The sequence below is a fragment of the Suillus subalutaceus genome, assembly GCF_016647625.1.
Source record: "Suillus subalutaceus strain FC151 chromosome Unknown DFJ58scaffold_14, whole genome shotgun sequence".
Lineage (NCBI taxonomy): Eukaryota > Fungi > Basidiomycota > Agaricomycetes > Boletales > Suillaceae > Suillus > Suillus subalutaceus.
Window position 1 is genome coordinate 311,592 of NW_024540263.1, and position 22,408 is coordinate 333,999.

Consider the following 22,408-nt stretch of genomic DNA (forward strand, 5'->3'; position numbering starts at 1 on the left):
TCGGGTCTTGATGCTTTCGGGCATTAACATGTAGATAGCCCTTGATCTCAGGGGTGTGGCGGAATTCACATTGTCTCAAATGGATATAATTTGAGTGAGATATTTGCAAAATACTATGTATATACTGACTACCGAGTGCTGAGTGCCGAGTTCCGAGTGCCGAGTGCCCCGATGCTTTCGGGTATTAACACCCAGATAGCCCTCGCTCTCAGGGACCCGTCAGAATTTAGATCATCTCAAACGGATATAATTTGAGTGAGATATTTGCAAATACTATGTATATACTGACTACCGAGTGCTGAGTGCCGAGTTCCGAGTGCCGAGTTCCGAGTGCCGAGTGCCCCGATGCTTTCGAGTATTACCATCCAGATAGCCCTCGCTCTCAGGGACCCGTCAGAATTTGATCATCTCAAACGGATGTGATTTGAGTGAGATATGAATAAAATACTACCACACACTGACTACCGAGGGCTGAGTACCAAGTGCCAGTGCCAGACCGAGTTCCGAGTTCCGAGTTCCGAGTGCCAGTACCCGATGCTTTCGGGTATTAACACCCAGATAGCCCACGCTCTCAGGGACCCGTCAGAATTTAGATCATCTCAAACGGATGTGATTTGAGTGAGATATGAATAAAATACTATATACCGGGTGAATTTTGGCATCAGAAGTTCGATGCTTTCGATGTTTTTAATGTCGGCTCTTGATGCTTTCGGGCATTGACATGCAGATAGCCCTAGATCTCAGGGATTCATCAGAATTTAGATAGTCTGAAATAGATATGATTTGAGTGAGATATATGCACAATCCAAGATACAGGGTGAATGAGTCCCGAGTGTTGAGTGCCAAGTGCTGAGTTCTGAGTTCTGAGTTCCGAGTGCCGAGTGCCGAGTGCTGAGTGCCCTGATGCGTTCAGGCATTCAATCACTGTCAGGAGGTGTTCCCTCATCCACCTCAGTGCCTTCAGTGTTGCAATCAAGCTTTCTGCTGTGTGCTGAGTTCCGAGTGCCGAGTTCCGAGTTCCGAGTTCCGAGTTCCGAGTTCCGAGTTCCAAGTTCCGAGTTCCGAGTGCCCTGATGCTTTCGGGTATTAACACCCAGATAGCCCTCGCTCTCAGGGACCCGTCAGAATTGAGATCATCTCAAACGGATGTGATTTGAGTGAGATATGAACAGAATACTATATGCCGGGTGAATGTTGGCATCAGAAGTTCGATGCTTTCGATGTTATTGATGTCGGGTCTTGATGCTTTCAGGCATGAACATGTAGATAGCCCTCAATCTCAGGGGTGTGGCAGAATTCACATTGTCTCAAACAGATATAATTTGAGTGAGATATTTGCACCATACTATGTATATACTGACTACCGAGTGCTGAGTGCTGAGTTTTGAGTTCTGAGTTCCGAGTGCCAAGTGCCGAGTTCCGAGTGCCGAGTTCCGAGTGCCGAGTGCCCCGAGGCCTTCGGGTATTAACATCCAGATAGCCCACGCTCTCAGGGGCCCATCAGAATTTAGATCATCTTAAATGGATGTGATTTGAGTGAGATATGAGCAAAATACTATATACCAAGTGAATTTCACCATCAGAAGTTTGATGCTTTTGATGTTATTGATATCAAGCCTCAATGCCTTCAGGCATTGACATGCAGATAGCCCTAGATCTCACGGGTCTGGCAGAATTTAGCCCATCCCAAATGGATAAGAGTTGAGTGAGATATGAGCAAAATCCCATATACTGTGTGTATTTCAGCATTGTAAGGTCAATGCTTTCCATGTTTGCAATGTCTAGCCTCAATGCATTCAGGCATTCACAAGCAGATAGAACTTGATCTCAGGGGCCTGTCACAATTCAGATCGTCTCACACGGATAAGACTTGAGTGAGATATGAGCAAAATATTATATATCAGGTGATTTTGATGTCAGGCCTTGCACCAAGGGTAAGCACATAGCACAACAGGAATAAATCCTGTTGTCCTAGTATCCTTATATATTGCATATACTATTGAAGGGATGTTGGGGATCATATTTTGCCTCAAACAGACATGATTTGAGGGAGATATGAGCAAAATACAATTTATTGGGTGTGTCTGAGCTTCGCAGGTTCAATGTTTTTGTTGTCAGCCTTGTGTGGGAAAAATTCTAAAACATCAGGAGAAACATAAAAACACATCATCAGGGACTGCATCAGGTTTGCTATGATCACACCTATGTATAATATGATAGATTGGCTTCCAGTGTACTGTTCCAGTCCCTGAAACAGTATCTGTCAGTGGTATGTATCTCTAAATACAAAAAACTCGAAATTCAAGGCAATCACTGTGCACTGGTGCAAGAAAGTTACAATCACAAGATATATACATCAGCAAAATATGATTTTGCCACACGGTTACCAGAAGGTCACAAGCTTTGACAGTGCTTACTAGACTAAGGATACGATTGTCTTAACTCAATAGTCTTAACTTGCTAGGCATAATATAAGCTTTCTTAATAACCATGACTGTCATATCTTCCATAATAATCCTAACCCTCACAGCTTATGTATTATGTAGTAATCAACAATCATATTAGACTATCAAGTGAAGACTATCGTGTAATGACTATCGAGTTAGGACTACTGTATTTTATTCTAAGTCTGTACAATAGACCTGTGATACTTGATGAGTGTCAGCCTGAACAGTATATTAAAGATCACACTATCATACTACACATAGGTATGACTATTGAAGACATGATGTAGTGCCTTATGATGTGTTTTTATGTGTCTCCTGATGTGTTGAGAATGTCCTACATTACCTCATATGTCCATGTGAGGCCATATGAATTCTGTGAACTCCTGACATTAAGGGCTATCCACATGTCAATGAACACAGTCATCTAGGCCTCACATTGAAATCATTGAAAGCATCAAACTCCTGATGCGAAAATATGATCCAAATTCTGAAGGACCCCTGAGAGTGAAGGCTATCTGCATATCAATGCCTGAAAGCATTGAGGCCCGACATCAAAATCATTGAAAGCATTGAACTTCCAATGCTGAAATTCACCTGATATATAGTATTTTGCTCCTATCTCACTCAAATCACATCTGTTTGAGATAATCAAAATTCTGATGGACCCCTGAGAGCAAGGGCTATCTGGGTGGTAATGCCCGAAAGCATCGGGACACTCAGCACTCAGAAGGCACTTGGCACTTGGCACTCGGCACTTGGTACTCAGCACTTGGTAGTCAGTATATGGGATTTTGCATATATCTCACTCAAATTATATCTGTTTCAGACAATCTGAATTTTACCACACCCCTGAGATCGAGGGCTATCTACATGTCAATACCCAAAAGCATTGAGACCCGACATCAAAAACATCGAAAGCATTGAACTTCTGATGCCAAAATTCACCCGGTATATAGTATTTTGTTCATATCTCGCTCAAATCACATCCGTTTGAGATGATCTAAATTCTGACAGGCCCTTGAGAGTGAGGGTGATCTGGGTGTCAATACCCGAAAGCATCGGGGCACTCGGCACTCGGCACTCGGAACTCGGCACTCGGCACTTGGCACTCGGAACTCAGAACTCAGAACTCGGCACTCAGCACTCGGTAGTCAGTAAATACATAGTTTTTTTCCAAATATCTCACTCAAATTATATCTGTTTGAGACAATGTGAGTTCTGCCACACCCCTGAGATCAAGGGCTATCTACATATTAATGCTCGAAAGCATCAAGACCAGACATCAAAAACATCGAAAGCATCAAACTTCTGATGCCAAAATTCACCCGGTATATAGAATTTTGTTCATATCTCACTCAAATTACATCCGTTTGAGATGATCTCAATTCTGAAAACATCGAAAGCATCGAACTTCTGATGCCAAAATTCACCCGGTATATAGTATTTTGTTCATATCTCACTCAAATCTCATCCGTTTGAGATGATCTACATTCTGACAGGTCCCTGAGAGCGAGGGCTATCTGGGTGTCAATACCCGAAAGCATCGGGGCACTCGGAACTCGGAACTCGGCACTTGGAACTCGGCACTTGGAACTCGGCACTTGGCACTCGGAACTATCTAAATTCTGACAGGCCCCTGAGAGCGAGGGCTATCTGGGTGTTAATGCCCGAAAGCATCGGGGCACTCGGCACTCAGCACTCGGCACTCGGCACTCAGAACTTGGTTTTCGGCACTTGGCACTTGGCACTCAGCACTCGGTAGTCAGTGTGTGGTATTTTGCATATATCTCACTCAAATTATATCTGTTTTAGACAATCTAAATTTTGCCACACCCCTGAGATCGAGGGCTATCTACATGTTAATGCCCGAAAGCATCAAGACCCGACATCAAAAACATCGAAAGCATCAAACTTCCAATGCTGAAATTCACCCGGTATATAGTATTTTGCTCATATCTCACTCAAATCACATCTGTTTGAGATGATCTAAATTCTGACAGGCCCCTGAGGACGAGGGCTATCTGGGTGTTAATACCCGAAAGCATCGGGGCACTCGGAACTCGGAACTCGGCACTCGGCACTCAGAACTCAGCACTCGGCACTCAGCACTTGGGACTCGGCACTCAGCACTTGGGACTCATTAAATCACATCTGTTTGAGATGATCTAAATTCTGATGGGCCCCTGAGAGCATGGGCTATCTGGGTGTTAATGCCCAAAAGCATCAGGGCACTCTGCACTTGGCACTCAGCACTTGGTACTCATATCTCACTCAAATCACATCCGTTTGAGATGATCTAAATTCTGACGGGCCCCTGAGAGCGAGGGCTATCTGGGTGTTAATACCCGAAAGCATCGGGGCACTTGGCACTCGGAACTCGGAACTCGGAACTCGGAACTCGGAACTCGGAACTTGGAACTCGACACTTAGTGCTCAGCACTTGGTAGTCAGTATATTTTATTTTGCACCTTTCCCAAGTACATACCCTTAATTTCAGAATGAAGTCCAGATGAAATCCAATGAAGTCCGAAGGACTTCCGGAGACTGGCTACTCTGATGGAGTGCTGGAGGACTTCTGGATGAGCACAGGAACCTTCCGGAGGAGTATAGAAACTTCTAGAGAAGTACAGGAAACTCTGGAGGAGTTTCACCTGCTGCATAGGGTCCGAAGATAAGACTTCTGAAGGTAAGCTTCCTGGATGGAAGCACATGGAGGAGAGACTGCAAGGGACAGAGTCCAAAGCAGGATCAGATAGGAGGAGTGGTCCAGAGGACAGGATGTCTGAAGGTTGCGCCATCTGAATGTTCAGATGTCCAAAGGTTATGATGTCTGAAGGTCATGATGTCCAAAGGTTACAATGTCCAAAGGTTTTGATATCCGAAGGGTAAGATGTCCGGAGATCCAAAGGTCCGGAGATCCAAAGGTCTGGAGGTCAGCAGGAGTGGACAGCATTATAGGACAGGAGAATAAAGACTACCATGGACAAGGTCTGGAGTAGAAGCAAACAGAGGTAGGCTACACTTAGGTGGAGTCGGAGATAACAGGAAGTAGACATAAGTCTTGGAAAGACAGGAAGTGCCAGAAAGGCAAAGGTCCAGCTTAAGGAATCAATCCTTAAGCTTGGATAGAGATGGAAGGACAAATCCAAAGGTTTGGAAGTCCAGCCTAAGGAATCCTTCAGGTTGGACTCGGATCTCAGTACACTTCACTTGATTTTTGATATCCGGGACTCCATAGTCGGAACTTGAGTCTTGAATCTCGGGTGTCGGGTGTCGGGTGTCGGTTGTCGGGTGTCGGGTGTTGGGTGTTGGGTGTCGGGTGTTGGGTGTTGGGTGTTGGGTCTCGATGGTCAGGACTCAATATTTGGGACTCGTTGGTCGGGACTTGATACTCGATTGTTGGGATTCAATGGTCGGGCATTGGGTTTCAGGACTCAAATCTCGGGCTTTGGGACTCGGGTTTCAAGACTCGGTAGTCGGGACTCAATGGTCGATTGTCGGGATTTGATAGTCAGGGCTCGGATATTGGTACACTTCACTTGATTTTCGGTAGTTGGAACTTGGCATTTGGCATTTGGTAGGCTTGGATGATGTTGGCTTTCAAAGATCTATTATCATATATTGCTCAATGAAATACCAGACGATCGGAAGTGTGCTGGACATCACATATTCATTTGTCGAGACCCGGGTCTCGGAACTTGGTACACTTCGCTCGAGTTTCCACTTCACCCCTTTGCAAGGCTCCATGCCATACTACATCATTAGATGACTTTGAATTATTACCTCCATGATATACAACTAGCTGAGCTCCATCATGTCTACAATTATCATTCTCCTGGGCCCACCGTTTATATTATATACCCCTACGTCGGCCTACCCGTCTATGCAAGTATATGTCTACCATTGGCCCACCCGTATATAATAAATCTTTCACCGCTCCCTCGGCCCACTCGTCTACAAAATAATACCAATACGTCGGCCCACCCGTCTACAAAATAATATTAATTCGTCAGCCCACCCATCTAATATGATATATATCTGGGCCCACCTGTCTATGTGATAACAAGCACCCTTGATATACCCGGCTATTTGATACATATCTACCTTGGTACACCCATCTACATAATATCCAACTACCTCGGCCGATCCGTCTATTGAAAATTCATGTCCATCGGCCCACCCATCTACTTTACATATTCCCCACCTGGGCCAACCCGTCTCCATCGGGAATAATAACACTCCCGGCCCATCCGTCACAGTCGAGGATATATCTACCTTGGCCCATGGTCCGCTGGCCCGTATCATACGGGATATTATGCACGTCCGTTCACTCGTATAATACGGAGATATGTTACTGCAATATGTGACTGGTTGGGTTTTGTCAGTCTCGTTCTCACCGGATGGTGCCCGCATTGCGTCTGGCTCACAGGATAAGACTGTGCGGCTGTGGGATGTAGCATCTGGACAGGCACGACAAGAGTACACTGAGGCAAATTCATCCGCATTCTCTCTGGATAGAAGTTGCACTACCCCTCGCACACAGGAGCATCCCACCATGTCGCCCATTACTTGGAACCATCACTTCATTTCCTTCTCATCTAACTCCAAGTTGGAACATGCGCTGTGCAACCCTGCTGACCTCCTTGAGGGCATCTCCAATCATAATTCCAATTTGCCCCCTTTCTTGCTGCTCGATGATGGATGGGTGGTAGGACCCGATCGTCGCCTCCTTTTCTGGGTACCTCCCGCTTTCCGACATGCATTTTATAATCCTTGGACTTCACTCGTGATCCCAAGAGGAGGCGTCGAGCTTGATTTGAGCCGCATGGCACATGGGACACGCTGGTCAAGTTGCTGAGATGTGTAAGTTCTTAGTCTTTACTATCTGTCCCTCGCATTTGCTAAATTCAATACATTTAGCCCTACTTCACGATGATGTTATTGCGGTAGTTGACTCATGGAGATGTTAGATAGATGGGAATCAAGTGTCGAATTTTACTCCCTGTTGATCTTTATTGCCGCTCAAAGTTATCATTGTCTTAGACACGGGCAGACTAGATTACGCTTTGTTCCAGCGCTTGGTTGTCGTTATGTTCCCATGTAATATAATTGAGTTTATCAGCATCGAGCATCTTACAGCCCTCGTCTTGATGTGATGCATCACCAACATGATCCAATGCGCACGCATGTATGCAGGAGTGATCGACTCATACTCACTTCTGAACTCTTGAATAGTCAGCGCCCAGGGACAATAGTAGCCTGCGATCACTATTCCTGAGGAGAAGGAACAAAAATCACCCAGATTTCTTTGACCAATCGGTCTCCAGGAGGGAATAGTACCATTGACACAGCACATCGGCGTTGCATTGCCGAAGTACTTTGAGTGCACTGATGGTTGTATTGTCTACGGTCTACAACTGGTGCTTCAGGCATGGTTCCATAGACATCGGAAAGTCAGTCCCCACAAATCAAGTAATCACTCGCTCAAATAATATTCTATTGGAATGTGCACAGATATTTCATCGCTAACCTAGTCACTGACGTTTTGCAAAACGCGTAAAATGGAGGCCTATCGTAGTGAGCAATACCCATCTCTGCACATCTCATTCTTGGCTTGAGAGACGTCTGACAAATTCTACCAATGCACTGAACGATGATATTAGAATAATCTTGTTTGAAATGACTTACTGAACACGACACCCAGTCATTCCTTTCTCTTGGTATGGTGTTGAGCGCGTGAACTACAGTGAAATTATCAGAGATTGGAAATAATAATGGGAGGCAGTCACAATAAAAGGTGCATTGCGAACAACGCTATCGTTTAGATAATACTTGTGCTCATGACATACGTTCTGCATCTGAGTTCACAAGTGACATGTTCTTACCTCCATAGTCGCAGCAATATCAAGGTGAGCCCATCGGACAGAGGGTTCCTGTTCATCCTTGGCCTCGATGCTATCTACGAACACATTAAGGAATGCAGTGGTGCATGAACCTGCTGGTTTCCCGCTAGTCTAGAAAACAAAAGACAATGTAATTTTCAAGCAAGACTAATGTGAAGACAGATGACCAACGTTGCACAAGTCAGTGTTAGATAAGTAGATCTGTGTGCTGCAATCCTCGTAGAGGGGCATGTGCCAGAAGTGATTGTACTCGCTCTCTCCGGCAACACTCAGTCGGTCTCAAAGGGCATTGGAGGTCTAATACAAGGGTTTAGTCATCAGCGTGTCGTGTCGGCAGTGATGAGATGATGAACCACGAAAACACCAGTGTAGATCTCACCCAGTGCGACTTCCATAACCCTATCATTAGTAAATTCAGGCTGAAAAGTGTGAACAATCAATACATACCCAGTGAGAGTGGCAACGTTGATGACCGTGTGCAGCTTGAACTCGGTTGATGTGTAGTACAACGCATCTTTGACAATATTAGAATTTATCACAACACCAGTAGATAGCAAGGCATGCACCAGCTAGAACAAGACGACATTCAGCATCCGTGTTGTCGAACTCGATGGATTTGCCAGTCATAGCGTAGATTCTAGCAAATGGTCAGTCCAATACATGATGAATATTTCGTTCCAAAACTTGCACATCACCTGGCTTGGTGTGACAATATTGATTCTGCAAACGAGATAAATAAGGACGTACGTAGATCGAAGTGGACACGACGTACGGGAGTTTTTGGAGTGAAGCACCTCACCAAGTGACACAAGTGCAGTTACGTCAGACATGGGAGTCCCATACTAGAAGAGGTGGGACGTGTTAACTTTGACAAGTTCCTGATGATCAATCAACTGCTCTTCAGCTGGTGAGTATGTGTAATGTCGTGCATCTAGACTCTCAGATCTGTTGACACATGGTTGAAGTTTTGATTCTTGAATGTTCGAACGTCGCATCAGTGAATTCATGAGTCCTTGATTTTGTAGCCGTGTGTGAATTACAGACAGATACAATTCTGCTTCAACCAGATATGTCAATTTATCCCAGGAGAAATTTGAGACATTGATACATAGGCATGGATGTTTGTAAATTTAGACTACTATGAGGAGTTCGTAACAAAGTCATTACTATTTCACATCGTGACCAGTAAGGGATGGTAGTGTAATTGAGTTCCGCTTGTTGAGTGTTCTCATTTCCCCATATTTATGTTTTGAATGATATTGCTATTCAAGGCTTTCTCCTGGCAAGTGGCGTTAGCACTGAACATCGGATGTAAATTAGTATGAGAATTTGTGACGATACCGTGACATGGCACCATCACAGCCTGTGAGTGATAGTAGAGGAATCGTGTCAATCTTGTCGAGTGTTCTTGATTTTCCCTGTGTATGTTTTGGACATAACGGCCATTCAAGGCTTTACCTTGAAAGATAGCTTTGGCAAATGTCACCGGATCTAGAACATCATGCAATTCGTGAAAATGTGGTCACATTACTCCATGGTAGCCTGTGAGGGATATGTGTCACACTTGTTGAGTATTGTCGATTTCACTTAGTTTCATTCCAAACTATACTGTTTTACAAGACTTTTCAATCTAAGCCATGAGGTCCAGGCCAGGATGTAGTATCGCCTCTGAGATGACGTGCTCAACTTGCATGCAATCAGAGGACGTGTTTCCCGATGTTGGTCACTACTCTACACATCTCGATACTTGTATTCATTGAAAGAAAGAAAAACCCACCCGACTCATCCGAGTCGTCCACGAGAAAGGATATCTGAATTGAGTCTGATAAGGGCCAGCACTATGACCCATCAGCAAACTACAAATTTGGTGACAGAATCAACACATCAATACAAAGCTATACAAGTCCATAGACGGTACATGGGTACAGTACTACAGGTGTCACAAGGATCTACAAGGATCCACAGAACGACACAAGGGCTACAAGGGCGACAAAGTGATCGCAACACAAATAGAACTATAATAGTACTATATACTTGAAGGTCAAAGCTAAAACTATTTTTTTTATACATGCTATGCCTCTGTCTCGGTTATACGAGCTTTACAGCAGCCCGACTCCAAGATTTTTGGATGGTGACCGCAAGCGTGAGCCTGCTGAATGCGACTCAGGCTGCAAATATCAATATCTAGTATGAGGATGAGGTGCCGATTGTCTGTAGCAGTGATGTCAGCACATCACTAACAACAAAACTGAATATGAGTACTCACTGTCGCACTCTCTGCGTCACTCCGAGCCATGGACATTGAAACACAAAATTTCTTCCGTTCCATATGTAGGCGTCCGACATTGAGCTCTGCTACCAACAAATGAGAATTTGCGGCCTGGGCACGTTGACGCCAGACATCGAGAAGCACTGATTGGTGTGCCAAAATGCAGTCAGCCAGGTACTTCTCGGCCTCGCATACTTTTCGTTTGGCTTGGGCGGCTGCAAGCATGAGATCAGAATGCTCATCATCAGCATTCTCTTTCTCCGTCCAGTGTGGAGTAGTCACCCTGCTGCAGAATATAACTAATGACGAGGAAAAACAAGCATAAGTACTCACAAGGTGTCTGAGCGTTGTGGGTGGTTTTTTATCCATCGAATGATGGCACTTCACTAAGGCCAGACCAATATGATAGCGATTGACAAGATCCTTGGAGGCGTGGTACACGTGAGGCTGAGTTGCAATGGTGTTGGGGATTAGAGCTTGCAGTAGGAGTCTGATAAGACATCATAACAGTTGGGGGTGATATCAACAAAGATCGTGCGAATCTTTCCTTACTTACTACTATCTTCAATGTCAGCACCAATATGCCCAAAGTGCGGGAAAACATTTACAAAGGAGAGCAGCATCACTTGACACCTGAGCCAGCCTTGATCCTTGTGTCACAGTCATATGCGTGACATTGTTGATATTTTGCAGTTCATGGAAGTGGTTCCTCCCTGGTGTTACGCAGGAGCCGACACAGAGTCACCTCAACGAGCATCCACTGAGGAACTAATGGATCATACTGACAGCATTCTGGAAGTTTGTGGTGGGGATCATTCACATGCTAACATTGATGATGGCTTCGGGATGTTTGGAGAGTCACTGGATGAAGAGTATGATGGTGCGGGGACCTGTTACTCTCAAGATGGCAAGACCTTCTTGGATCTATTCGATGCCGACGAATATGCAGAATGCAGGGTAGACAATCTCTACTATCCTTTCACATCCAAGGAAGAGTGGGAAGTTGCCGATTATCTCCTGCGCTCGTCCCTCAGCATGGCAGCAATAGATGAATTTCTGAAGCTTTCAATGGTGTGTATTTTTTGTGCTTGATTCATCAGCCATAACACTTCTTGTTTCAGGTTCAAACACTACACCTTTCGTTCAACAATGCCAAAGAACTACGAAGCCGTGCTGAAATGCTCCCTAGTGGACCAAGTTGGAAATGTCAGATTATTCCCTCCATCCATCCTACCAAGTCTCCAATCTGACTCTTTTGCAGGGATCCTGTGGAATGCTTGGAGAGTATTTTCAGTAATCCGCTGTTTCACGATAAGCTTGATTTTATCCCTCGCCGCATTTACAAAATAGCAGCGCAGCTTCTGCGTGTATATTCGGAATGGTTAACGGGAGATTCTGCTTGGGAAATGCAAGTAAGTACTGATTCTACTAAATTCTGCATCGCCTCATCATATATACTGCAGACACAACTTCCCAGAGGCGCTACAATTCTTGGCATCGTTCTTTTGTCTGACAAAACCAACATCACCACCATGACTGGTGCCAGGGTCGCTCACCCTCTTCTTCTCGGCCTCGCCAATATCCGCATGCGCACCCATACAGAACTCTCATCCAAGGCTTTTCTGCTTATGGCTCTCCTCCCAATTCCAAAGTATTTACACCCCAATCAACGTATGCGGGGATGCTTGAAGACTGCCTTGTCCATGAATGTCTCTCGATCGCGTTAAAGCCATTGACGAAAGCCGCGGAAGTTGGGATTATGATGTCTGATCTGGTAGGAAACGTCCGCCATTGTTTTACCCCCCTCGCTGCGTACATTGTTGATACCCCGGAGGCAGCTATGCTTGCATGTGTGCGCAGGAAGACCTCTCCCTTCACCATGGCCTCGTATTTGCAATTCGGGGATAATTTCCAGCACCCTGCTCATACGCACTCCATTACTCTTGGACAGCTCACTCGCATCACGGTCAATCCCAACGACCTGGAGGCTTATTTTGAGGCTTGCACGGACATGCGCTGAACGGTGTGTATGCACCATTCTGGGAGCCCATTCAGTAACTTTTTCCCGTGTTAAATGGCCACCCAGAGGTTGAGATTCTTCCATGGGAGATGGGCCACCCGAGGTGGGCCCAGGGACAAGTTCAGGCCGATATTCATGGCCGGGCCCATGATGTTTGTGATGCTTCAATATGAACGGCCCAGCCCATGGGTGGCAACTGACAGGATGGTTGGGCCAGAGGGGCATGTGATGATGAGCTGGTTGTGGTGGTGGGTCGGGCCCAAATTGTGATGTAGGATTCAACGACCAGGCCCGGGGTGATGTAGAATCTGATGGCCGGGCCCAGGATGATATAGGATTTGACAGTTGGGCCCGACGGATGTGGAATGGAAATGGTTGAACGACCGGGCCCAGGGCAATGATGTAGGATGTGACGGGGGGCCCAGGTATGGTTATGGTTAACGACCGGGCCCAAGGGGGTGATGCAGGTTTCGATGCCCAGGCCTAGGGTGATGATGTAGCATTTGACGGGCGGGCCCAGTTGTGGTTGTGGTTAACGACCAGGCCCAAGGGGATGATGTAGCATTTGACAGGGGGGCCCAGGTATGGTTATGGTTAACGACCAGGTCCAAGAGGATGATGTAGGTTTCGACACCCGGGCCTAGGGCGATGATGTAGCATTTGACGGGCGGGCCCGAGTATGGTTATGGTTTACGATTGGGCCCAAGGTAGGATCTGAAGGGCAGGCCCGGGTGTGGTTATGGTTCACGACTGGGTCCAATGCGATGATGCTGGTTTTGATGGGCGGGCCCAGTGGATAAGGTATGATTTCAACGACCAGGCCCAGGGGGATGATGTAGGATTTGATGGGCGGGCCCAGGCATGGGTATGATTCAACAGACCGGGCCCAGGGTGGCGACGTAGGATTTGACGGGTGGGCCGATGTATGGGTATGGTTAACGACCGGGCCCAGGGTGGCGACATAGGATTTGATGGGCGGGCCAATGTATGGGTATAGTTAATGACCGGGCTCAGGGTGGCAATGTAGGATTTGACGGGCGGGCCCGGGCATGGATATGATTCAACAACCAGGCGCAGGGTGGCGATGTAGGATTTGATGGGTGGGCCCAGGCATGGGCGTGATTCAACGACCGGGTGCAGGGGGCGATGTAGGATTTGACTGGCCAGCCCATGTCTGGGATTGATTAACGACCGGGCGCAAGGTGATGATGTAGGCCTTGATGGAATGTTCAGTATATGCCATGGTATGATTCAACCACTGGGCGCAGGGTGACAATGTAGGATGTGACCGGCAGGTCCGGATATGGGATTGGTCAACTACCGGGTCCAAGGCGATGATGCAGGAATGGACAGACAGTCCTGGGCCTAGGTAAGGTTCAATGACTGGGCAAAGGGCATGGTTGTCTTTGGCTGCTGCAAGGTGACACATCCGAAGTTGATGACTTACTCTGGGATCCCAGCGAGGGAATGCCTACTCACATTTTCCCCTCTTGTATAAATTATATTAAAGATCTGATAATGTATTCAAATGAGATACTTGGGCAAGAGAATGTGTCTGTATGTAGGGAATGACAGATAAGGACAAGGTGTTGTAATGATGTGCAGAATAAGAGTGGGACAGGAGTCTACAGCTTGCCATACACGGTAAAATTAGCCTGGTTGTATTTGGCCAACTTGTATGCATTGAGGTCGGCCGGATTGTATCTGGCATAATCCGGGCGAGGGGTGCGGGCATAGTTGTGAACACTATCTCGGAGGAACCAGGACCATACTATCCGATCGCCTTCATCAACCCTGATTCCATGCCTTACAAGACGGCCCAAATAACTCACCATCACTCCTGGATTGTATGCCAACTCGATCCCCAGGTTGGGCAACTTCATGATCGCCTGCCGGTAACTGCCTATGGAGGTCAGTATATCGAATGCCTCAGGCAGACATTTCGGATCTCGGTGATTGGGAGACTGGTGGTTGCACATGACGGCTGCTGCCTGTGTAAACAGAGGCCCAATACTTCAACAAATGATGCATGTCCGCCATGCCATGGTCTCCTGACCAACAACCAAGTGCAATTTGAGTTTTTACGGAAGCCCAGTACAGCTGAGGGTGCATGACCCGCAAGGCAGCGGATGCAAGAAGCGCGGGCCTCTGCATGTCCATGATCATAGACAGGCTCCTTTCGCCCTTCAGGGTGGCTGACACCTCGGGTTTGAACCCATCTTCTGGATTATTGGGAGGTGGGCCATAGCACTACTGCACATCAATAAAGTTTATGCACTGGAATTGCAGGACCCACTTCATGACCTTGCTGGAACCAACACAGTGCTATGTTTATGCACCCGGGAGTCAATCCTGGCAACTCGGCAGGTCGAAAGTTGGACTCGTGGGTCCTCCAACCGCTTCCTTTCCTGGTAGTGACACTTTTCTTGAGAAGATCTCCCATGGACACAGTGGCTGCATACATATCATTCTGCAATAATCAAGGTCAATTGTTGATGAGGACGTCTGCCGATGTACAAACCTGCACCCATGGACTCAACCCATCCGGGATGTACCAAAGGATCACCCTGAAACCTGAGTCCATCACCACCGACGGGGTGTCCAAAAATATGTTCTCGGCAGGAGGGAACTTCGTCAACAAGGCCTCTTCCTGGGCGTCATTCATCCCAGATTCACGCTTGGCAAGGGCCTCATTGTACCGGATGATGTCTATGTCTAATTTAACTAATTTCGGAAGGATGATGATCCGATCCCAGCATGCCCGCAAATTCACTCACTCGAATGTTGATAGGCGTGGGCCATGCGCAAAGCCAGTTGCCCACATGAAAGCATCGTGACCATGTCCAATTTGGGTGGCAGATTCACCAAGGGCCAGCCGGCTATATGGGCGAGGAATTGCTGCTCCACCCATTCGCTTGCTACATTGGTGGTGTGCAATGCCCAGTCCTGAGGTATTCTGGCCGGTCGGAAAACACCATTCCTGAGAAAGTCTGCATGATTTGAGTATGAGCACGATTCAGGTGAGATCTGGGACATGACGGTGGGGAAAACGACTGAGCAGGTTATCAACAAGGCACTCTTTTATGCACCTGCCTCATGGCCCCTTGCATGCCCAAAGACGTAATCTAAGTGGGGGTAATAACCGGATATGAAATCATTGATGCCTGATCTCGGTACGTAATCTCCTATCTGTTAAGACCGTACTCAAGTAGTATCGGATCCGAAGGGCTTCGGCCTCAGCTCGTGCGCTGTGCCCCTTGCCCGAGTCTTGCCCCTTATTTCAGAGTACTAGAGTATTGCGTATATTGAGACGGATAAGTCTCGTAACGGATCCGTTAAGGCTTCCGGATATTGAACGTATATAGTAACGGCTAATCCGGATCGGATCCAAACTAGAAACTAACAGGCGAGGACTGTCCGAAGACAGAGACGGATATATAGACTATAGGAATCAATCCTAAGTCTCGGAGTAGACAAGAGTATCATACTCAAGTCCAGATGGATAACGGATGGACTTAGAGTCCAGACAGAATGAGTGCAGTCTAAGATGATATTCGAACTGATCTACTACAGTGCATGTACAAGGGTTTATATACTACGGATAACTAACAGAATGATCAATAAGCAAGGACGCGAGGCTATGCACGAAGTATAAGCAAAGCATGTGTACAGCATATCGGTAAGTCGGATGGATAACGAATCATAACCAGGAATGAAGTCTAAGCTAAAGCGGATCAGTAAGCATAACGGAAGTAGAGGATAACCGGTATACCGGTGTACAGGAATGCCGAAAGGAGATGAACGATAGTTAGAGTTATATGAACAGGACATGAAACAAGGATTAGATTGGATCTGTGGACCGGACGACGGATATGTCCATCGGATCTGGATCGGATCTGAGATCCGGATCTTCGGATCTATACCCGGGAATATGGTATATGACACCCTCCTGATCTCTATGGCCAGTGCTATCTGCATTTCTTTGATGGTAATACCGGATGCCAACCAAGTGACGGCCCCCAGCTGGGATCTTTCTCCCGGCCTGGGAGCTGAGTTATGAAGCAAAGCTATCTCCACCTCCTTCTGGGATCGTGCTTACAGAATCTCGGATCAACAAAACAGCTATATTGGTGAATCACCGATACATACCCTTGCACAACCTAACATCATAAACATCCATGGCCGAGGGATTGGTCATTCGGCAAGCTTGCACTTTATTTTCTTCTGCTTCCCACCGCTGCACCATTTCCGGATCTGCTGCATCGTTCAACTTCTCAAAGGCCTCGGTGCTTTCTTGGATGCCTTGTTTGGCCTCTTTGTATTTCCGGGACAAGAACAACCCTGTTTTCAATGCAACATGGGTCACCAGGAAGTATGCAAACATGCTAGAGAATATAACTGACCCATTCGGATCATCTTCATGACATTACAGTCATTCATCTGATAGTCCAAGCATTCTTGTCTATGCGGCGTTGACATCCCCCGGGCTGAAGGCGAAATGATATTTAGAGGTGCCCATAGGGTCTCCATAATTTCGCCATCTATTCTAGCTGCGCCCTGGGATGAAGTTGGATGCATACTGGACGAAGCATTTGTCTTGGTGGCCATGAACGTGCCAAAGCCTGATTCCTGGAACGATCTCCATTCCGGAAGGAATGGTCAGATGCAGGCTCTCATCCACCCGCCGCTGGAGGTGCTTGTAGTACTGGCAGTTGACATCATAAATGTGAATGCCTGGCTGAGCCCATCTGTATTATAGCTCAGGGCATTGCATAGGGCGTAGTCCATGTTCATCTGTCTTCTCCCAAAATTCAAGCGGAACAACCTACCTTGAGAACGACTCACCTTTCTACCTTTTGAAAATCCACCATTGAATTCGGAACAAAGCACCCGTGCCTGGCACAGGCGCACCCCCGATTCCGGTGGCCTCCAATTTGTGCCTAGAGGCGTTGGCCTGGTTCACCGCTCTATGGTTGTTGCATTTGGACCTTTGGGCTGAGTCCTTTGACATGGCAAGATGAGCTTTGTATCTGGCTCTTGCCACCATGAAACATTGCCCGTCGGTGAGCCAAACCTCGTCTTCTGGGTGCGTCGGGTGAAGATGTTTGGCTTTGAAATTGCCATCCATAACCAACGATCAGGTGTAAAGCCACTTCGGTGATGCGTCATCTTTGGTCGGTACTGCAACGTTGATCCCGGGTTGAGGACATGCTGGGCAGAAAAGAGCCAGCTCTCCATCCTTCGGGTCCCTCCTCTCATGACAGAATCCATTCCATTTCAAAAGCTTCAGTTGTCGCCACTGCCTGGCCACCCTCATCAACTCCCGATATCGGTCCTGCCAAGACTCAGCTCATGGTTGGTATGATCTTGTTGGACTCACCAGTACTAAATGCGGAAACACGCTGGATGTGGTGCGCTTGAGTTTGCTGTAATAGTTCATTGCTGAAGTCCCGCACTCCAGATTGTCCAGGATGAAATCATCCAGCAATGCAAAGGTGAACGCGGTCTTCGGGCGGGTGAAAGATGCCAGGAACAATTCCATTTTAAAAAGCTGTTTGTCAAGCGTTTCGGCATCAGGGCATCGACAGAATCTTATCGACATGGTATGCACGCCCGAAGTGTGCACCACCGTGATTGCTGTTTTTCCTGCAGGCAGTATGTTTACCTCCGGCGAGTCTTTGGCAGCTGCAGCTGATCCCGGTTCTACAAATACATCAGGTTCTCCATCATAAGCCTCTGGCACTCCCAGAGGCACTTCTGCAGATGGTGCATCTTCACCTGGTCCCGGGGTTCCAGGAGCATACCTACCCTCATCATCCGTGTCCTCCCATTCCCAGTCGTGGTGTGGGCAAGGCTTTCCCCCATGGCCAGCATGAATCTCAACGCCTAGCTTGGTCAGAGTGGTCCTCTCAAAGAAATCTCCATTCCATTGACTGATCCAGTGGAATGGCCGCAGGGAATGTTCTGCCCGACAGCATTTCGTGCAGAATATCGGCTGTGCATGACAGTCGTGGCACTCCTGGGTCCCATCCCCACTGCACAAACAGCACACCCGGTCTGGAGGAGGCGCCTCCCGTTGAAGCATGATGTCCAGATAATCATGGGTCCTATACTTCCACTGCCAGAGGTACTCATTGGGACTCTACTCCACAAGGTCAGCTGGATATCAATGGAACTGAGGAGACCAACTCACCGCGGTTTTTTTCTTTCCCCAGCCATTTGGAAGTCGTATGGGATTGATGCCCCCTTGGTCGTCGTAGCTTGCATCAAAGTCCTCAGAGAACCTATACATGGTCTTGTCTGAAGGCTGCTTTGTGGGCAACTTGGTGTGCAACTTGGTCGGGGAAGACTGCGCAGATCTCCCTGGGTTCTTGCGTTTTTGTGATACCCACTGACCTTTCACCCCTCGGGTGGTGTTTGTCTGCACCCATTTTACTAGATGCATGGTCCCGCGAGGCATGACCTCCCTTGCCTTCGACTTGGCCATACTGAGGTCTGTGAGATGATAAAAGACAAGGGCTGATCTATTATTGCATCCTGCCTTAACAAGACCGTCCTTAAAATAGCTCGAGTCATATTGTATTAACTAAGAAATAACGATCGAAAGCACAACACTTATGAAGACACAAATCATGGTCAAGATATCCTAGTAAGAATCAATTGAGTTCATTCCCAAGTGATTGTCACAAAGATGAAGAAAGTCCATGCATCCTGCATGCTTCCATAGTCTTATTTCGAAGTTCAAGGACTAGGTTAAATTATAGGGACATATAATGTATCTGAATCTAAGGCAAAGATGGCCTGAACCCATAATGATTCCTAATGCGAACGAACAACGCAATGCTAGCCTTGTTTGTTCAGGCTCAGTCTATGAATTGTGTTAATTCCTAAGGGATTGTCGCAAAGATGAAGAAAGTCCATGCATCCTATATGCTTCCATAGTCTTATTTCGAAGTTCAAGGACTAGGTTAAATTATAGGGACATGTAATATATCTGAATCTAAGGCAAAGATGGCCTGAACCCATAATGATTCCTAATGCGAACGGACAACACAATGCTAGTCTTGTTTGTTCAGGCCCAGTCTCGCTTAATTTAGCGTCGGATGTATGCTAATTATCTAAACCTCGCTCAACTGAAACCTTTCCAGACTATTCTTGTTCCCATCTGTCATCTTCTTATTCCAACATCTTTCTTCCATGACAGGAAATGACTCGCAGTCAGATGAGGAGGCTCCAAAGCACCTGCCATTGAATGAAGAGGAGGTGGCTGTTCTAGAGGGCTACCTCGAGCAATGGAAGTCCACTTCAGGTGTAGAGAGAAATGTGGTCTGGGAGGATGCCACAAAAGAGGCTCGGGTGAAGGCGCCCACCATGAAAGCCGAGTTGTTGAGGTCCCAGAAGAACATGAGTGCATGTTGCCATGAATCGCAAGACATGCATTTAGATATCCTGTGTTCAGGTCTACAGAAAATGGCTGCAGAACCATGGGGAGAAGAAGCAAGTCAAACCTCCCATCAATCTAGGCCGGAAGTGGACATACCGATCTGTTGTCGAGTCTCTGAGGAAGAGGGAACTCCTGAAGAAGATCAAGGCCGAGACAGGCGCAAAGCCCGGAGAGCCAGAAATGATGAACCATTATGCTAAGTATCTGATGGACATGGTGAATTCTCTGACCGAGAAGGAGACCGAGGAGGCTACTGAGATGGCTGCAGAGTGGAACAAGCAGGGCGTACCTCCGGAGCTTCAGGCAGACATGGCGAGACGAAAGGGCGAGGACATTCTCCGGTACGTGGCCAAGGAAATGTTCAAGAAGGCTGGAATGCAGCTGTTCATGATGTCAGCCTGGAAGAACAAACAGGGAAAACTCATGGTGTCAAGGTGAGCAATGTCAATGCGTGATAAGGGAATGCCGGGTCTCAACAACAGACAGCCACGACTACAATGAGGAGTTTGGCAATGGGGAAAGCTTCATCAAGACTTGTGATTGGGAAATTATACTGCCGGAATGGGACAGCTATGTTGCGAAACAGTTCAGTGGGTGCATGTAGAATGTTTCGGGAGTAACTTCGAGCTAACAAACGTCTTATGAGCAAGATGGTGATGTCGAAGATGAGACATTAGTAAAGAAGGGTCGCAAGGATAACACCTACACCTTGGAGATAGGGGCCAGTGGATTTCCTATCCTCCCAGATCATACTGACATGGATTCCGACACCCGGAAAGCCGTTGTCCGGGCCTTCTTGAATTGGCATTATCGTGGGTGAACACCTTGTATTTCTTGGATGATGATGTGAGAATTATATTAGAAGACTGCAGTGGAAGGACCAAGGATCTGGTGCCTTGGAAGGGGGTGATCCCTCGGCAAGAAGAGCTCATACTGCCGCCTTATCTTCCGGAGGGAAGAAAAATTCGGGAGCCATCGAGGATGAATCAGAATGAGGCTGCCGAACTGTTGGATTTCTGGTACAACAGACAACAGACCTGCCGGTGTAGAGACTTGTATTTCTGTGGGCTCATATGGGCTCATTTTACGAATTCTGACAACTGGCCTTCATGGCACAACTCGCACCATCATCCACTATGACTTCCACCATGGAGCGCACCACTTCCCGTGGAATGTGCCATAGGCGCGATACTTTCCCGCACAACGCGCAGTATTCCCGCATGCGCACCTTGCGCGCTTTCTCGTGCTTAAGCGCACTGCGTTGCACATCATCCAGGAGCATCCATCCATCATCCAACCAGTACCTTGGTATGTCCCTTTCATTATCTGACCATATTTGGCATATTACACTTCCTATTTCAAAGGTGGTAAGAAGCTAAGGTGGAAAGTTGGGTGTAAAACAAACATGAGAGTATGTAAGTTCTACCTAAGCGCTCTCCCAGGGCTCGGAGCCAAATAGGGAGCACTCTAAGTATGTAAGTGATGTAAAGTGATGTAAAGTAAGGGTCCATGATGAAATGGGAAGTGTAATATGCCAAATATAGTCAGATAACGAAAAGGGACATACCAAGGGACTGGTTGGACGATGGATGGATGCTCCTGGATGATGCGCGATGCAGGGCGCTTAAGCGCGAGAAAGCGCGCAAGGCGCGCACACGGGAATACTGCGCATTGTGCGGGAAAGTATCGCACCTATGGCGCGTTTCACGGGAAAGTGGTGCGCTCTATAGGGAAGTCATAGTGGATGATAGTGTGAGTCGTGCCATGAAGGCCAGTTGCCAGAATTCATAAAATAAGCCCATATGTGCCTGCAGAAACGCGAGTCTCTACACCAGCAGTGCATTGAGATCTCGCCCGGGCGACCGTTCCAACACAGTTGAATCACCCAGCTCACAAGAGTCTACTGGACATCCGAGCCTCGGAAAGCGGCATGCTGCCAAAGTTGTCTCACCCAACCCTCCTGATAGAAGGACCAGGGTGCAAACAAAGGGAAAGAAATGACCTGCCAAAGATCCATTGGATGAATCTCCGGCCAAACGCACCAGGAGCAAAACCACGGATGTCCAGCTGAAAAGATCAAAGAAGCCCAACTCCAGATATGCTGCCAACTTTGTTCAATCTTGAATCAAATTTCAATTGCTGTCTCTTAGATGTCATTTGAATGAAAATTCAATTGCCCCGGGCATAACTTGCTTGGTTGACCATCTTGTATATACTGGAAATGACAATTCATTCACCAGCCAGTCAAATTGCAATGCATTGCATGAGGTTCTAAAGCCATCAAATATCTATATTACATCTACTACAAGCAATCCTCCTCTACAT

At 47.1% G+C, this 22,408-nt stretch overlaps 7 protein-coding genes across 7 annotated transcripts; 2 read left to right on the forward strand and 5 right to left on the reverse strand.

Moving 5' to 3' along the window:
• Positions 1-4,995: 4,995 nt before the first annotated feature.
• On the reverse strand, positions 4,996-5,400 carry DFJ58DRAFT_723585 (uncharacterized protein; the record flags this gene model as incomplete). Its single annotated transcript, XM_041385024.1, has 3 exons — positions 4,996-5,040; positions 5,099-5,245; positions 5,305-5,400. The coding sequence occupies 3 exons, from the start codon at positions 5,398-5,400 to the stop codon at positions 4,996-4,998; spliced, it is 288 nt and encodes a 95-aa protein (XP_041248322.1).
• Positions 5,401-8,050: 2,650 nt separating this feature from the next.
• Positions 8,051-8,977, reverse strand: DFJ58DRAFT_714247 (peptidase M17, leucyl aminopeptidase; the record flags this gene model as incomplete). Its single annotated transcript, XM_041384001.1, has 7 exons — positions 8,051-8,093; positions 8,136-8,188; positions 8,333-8,461; positions 8,522-8,628; positions 8,715-8,749; positions 8,798-8,864; positions 8,917-8,977. The coding sequence occupies 7 exons, from the start codon at positions 8,975-8,977 to the stop codon at positions 8,051-8,053; spliced, it is 495 nt and encodes a 164-aa protein (XP_041248323.1).
• A 1,557-nt stretch (positions 8,978-10,534) lies between these two features.
• DFJ58DRAFT_723587 (uncharacterized protein) lies at positions 10,535-10,844 on the reverse strand (the record flags this gene model as incomplete). The annotated part of the gene is made up of 2 exons (XM_041385025.1): positions 10,535-10,561; positions 10,617-10,844. The coding sequence occupies 2 exons, from the start codon at positions 10,842-10,844 to the stop codon at positions 10,535-10,537; spliced, it is 255 nt and encodes an 84-aa protein (XP_041248324.1).
• Positions 10,845-11,315: 471 nt separating this feature from the next.
• DFJ58DRAFT_837966 (uncharacterized protein) lies at positions 11,316-12,639 on the forward strand (the record flags this gene model as incomplete). Its single annotated transcript, XM_041392427.1, has 5 exons — positions 11,316-11,690; positions 11,741-11,856; positions 11,881-12,031; positions 12,083-12,290; positions 12,311-12,639. 5 exons carry the CDS (start codon positions 11,316-11,318, stop codon positions 12,637-12,639), a joined length of 1,179 nt encoding a protein of 392 aa, XP_041248325.1.
• A 1,625-nt stretch (positions 12,640-14,264) lies between these two features.
• On the reverse strand, positions 14,265-15,675 carry DFJ58DRAFT_837967 (uncharacterized protein; the record flags this gene model as incomplete). Its single annotated transcript, XM_041392428.1, has 5 exons — positions 14,265-14,630; positions 14,725-14,889; positions 14,936-15,109; positions 15,161-15,354; positions 15,417-15,675. 5 exons carry the CDS (start codon positions 15,673-15,675, stop codon positions 14,265-14,267), a joined length of 1,158 nt encoding a protein of 385 aa, XP_041248326.1.
• Positions 15,676-17,185: 1,510 nt separating this feature from the next.
• Positions 17,186-19,126, reverse strand: DFJ58DRAFT_837968 (uncharacterized protein; the record flags this gene model as incomplete). Its single annotated transcript, XM_041392429.1, has 6 exons — positions 17,186-17,387; positions 17,493-17,748; positions 17,848-17,974; positions 18,020-18,417; positions 18,448-18,781; positions 18,833-19,126. The coding sequence occupies 6 exons, from the start codon at positions 19,124-19,126 to the stop codon at positions 17,186-17,188; spliced, it is 1,611 nt and encodes a 536-aa protein (XP_041248327.1).
• Positions 19,127-19,836: 710 nt separating this feature from the next.
• Positions 19,837-20,903, forward strand: DFJ58DRAFT_723591 (uncharacterized protein; the record flags this gene model as incomplete). The annotated part of the gene is made up of 4 exons (XM_041385026.1): positions 19,837-20,030; positions 20,107-20,517; positions 20,570-20,673; positions 20,734-20,903. The coding sequence occupies 4 exons, from the start codon at positions 19,837-19,839 to the stop codon at positions 20,901-20,903; spliced, it is 879 nt and encodes a 292-aa protein (XP_041248328.1).
• Positions 20,904-22,408: the final 1,505 nt, after the last annotated feature.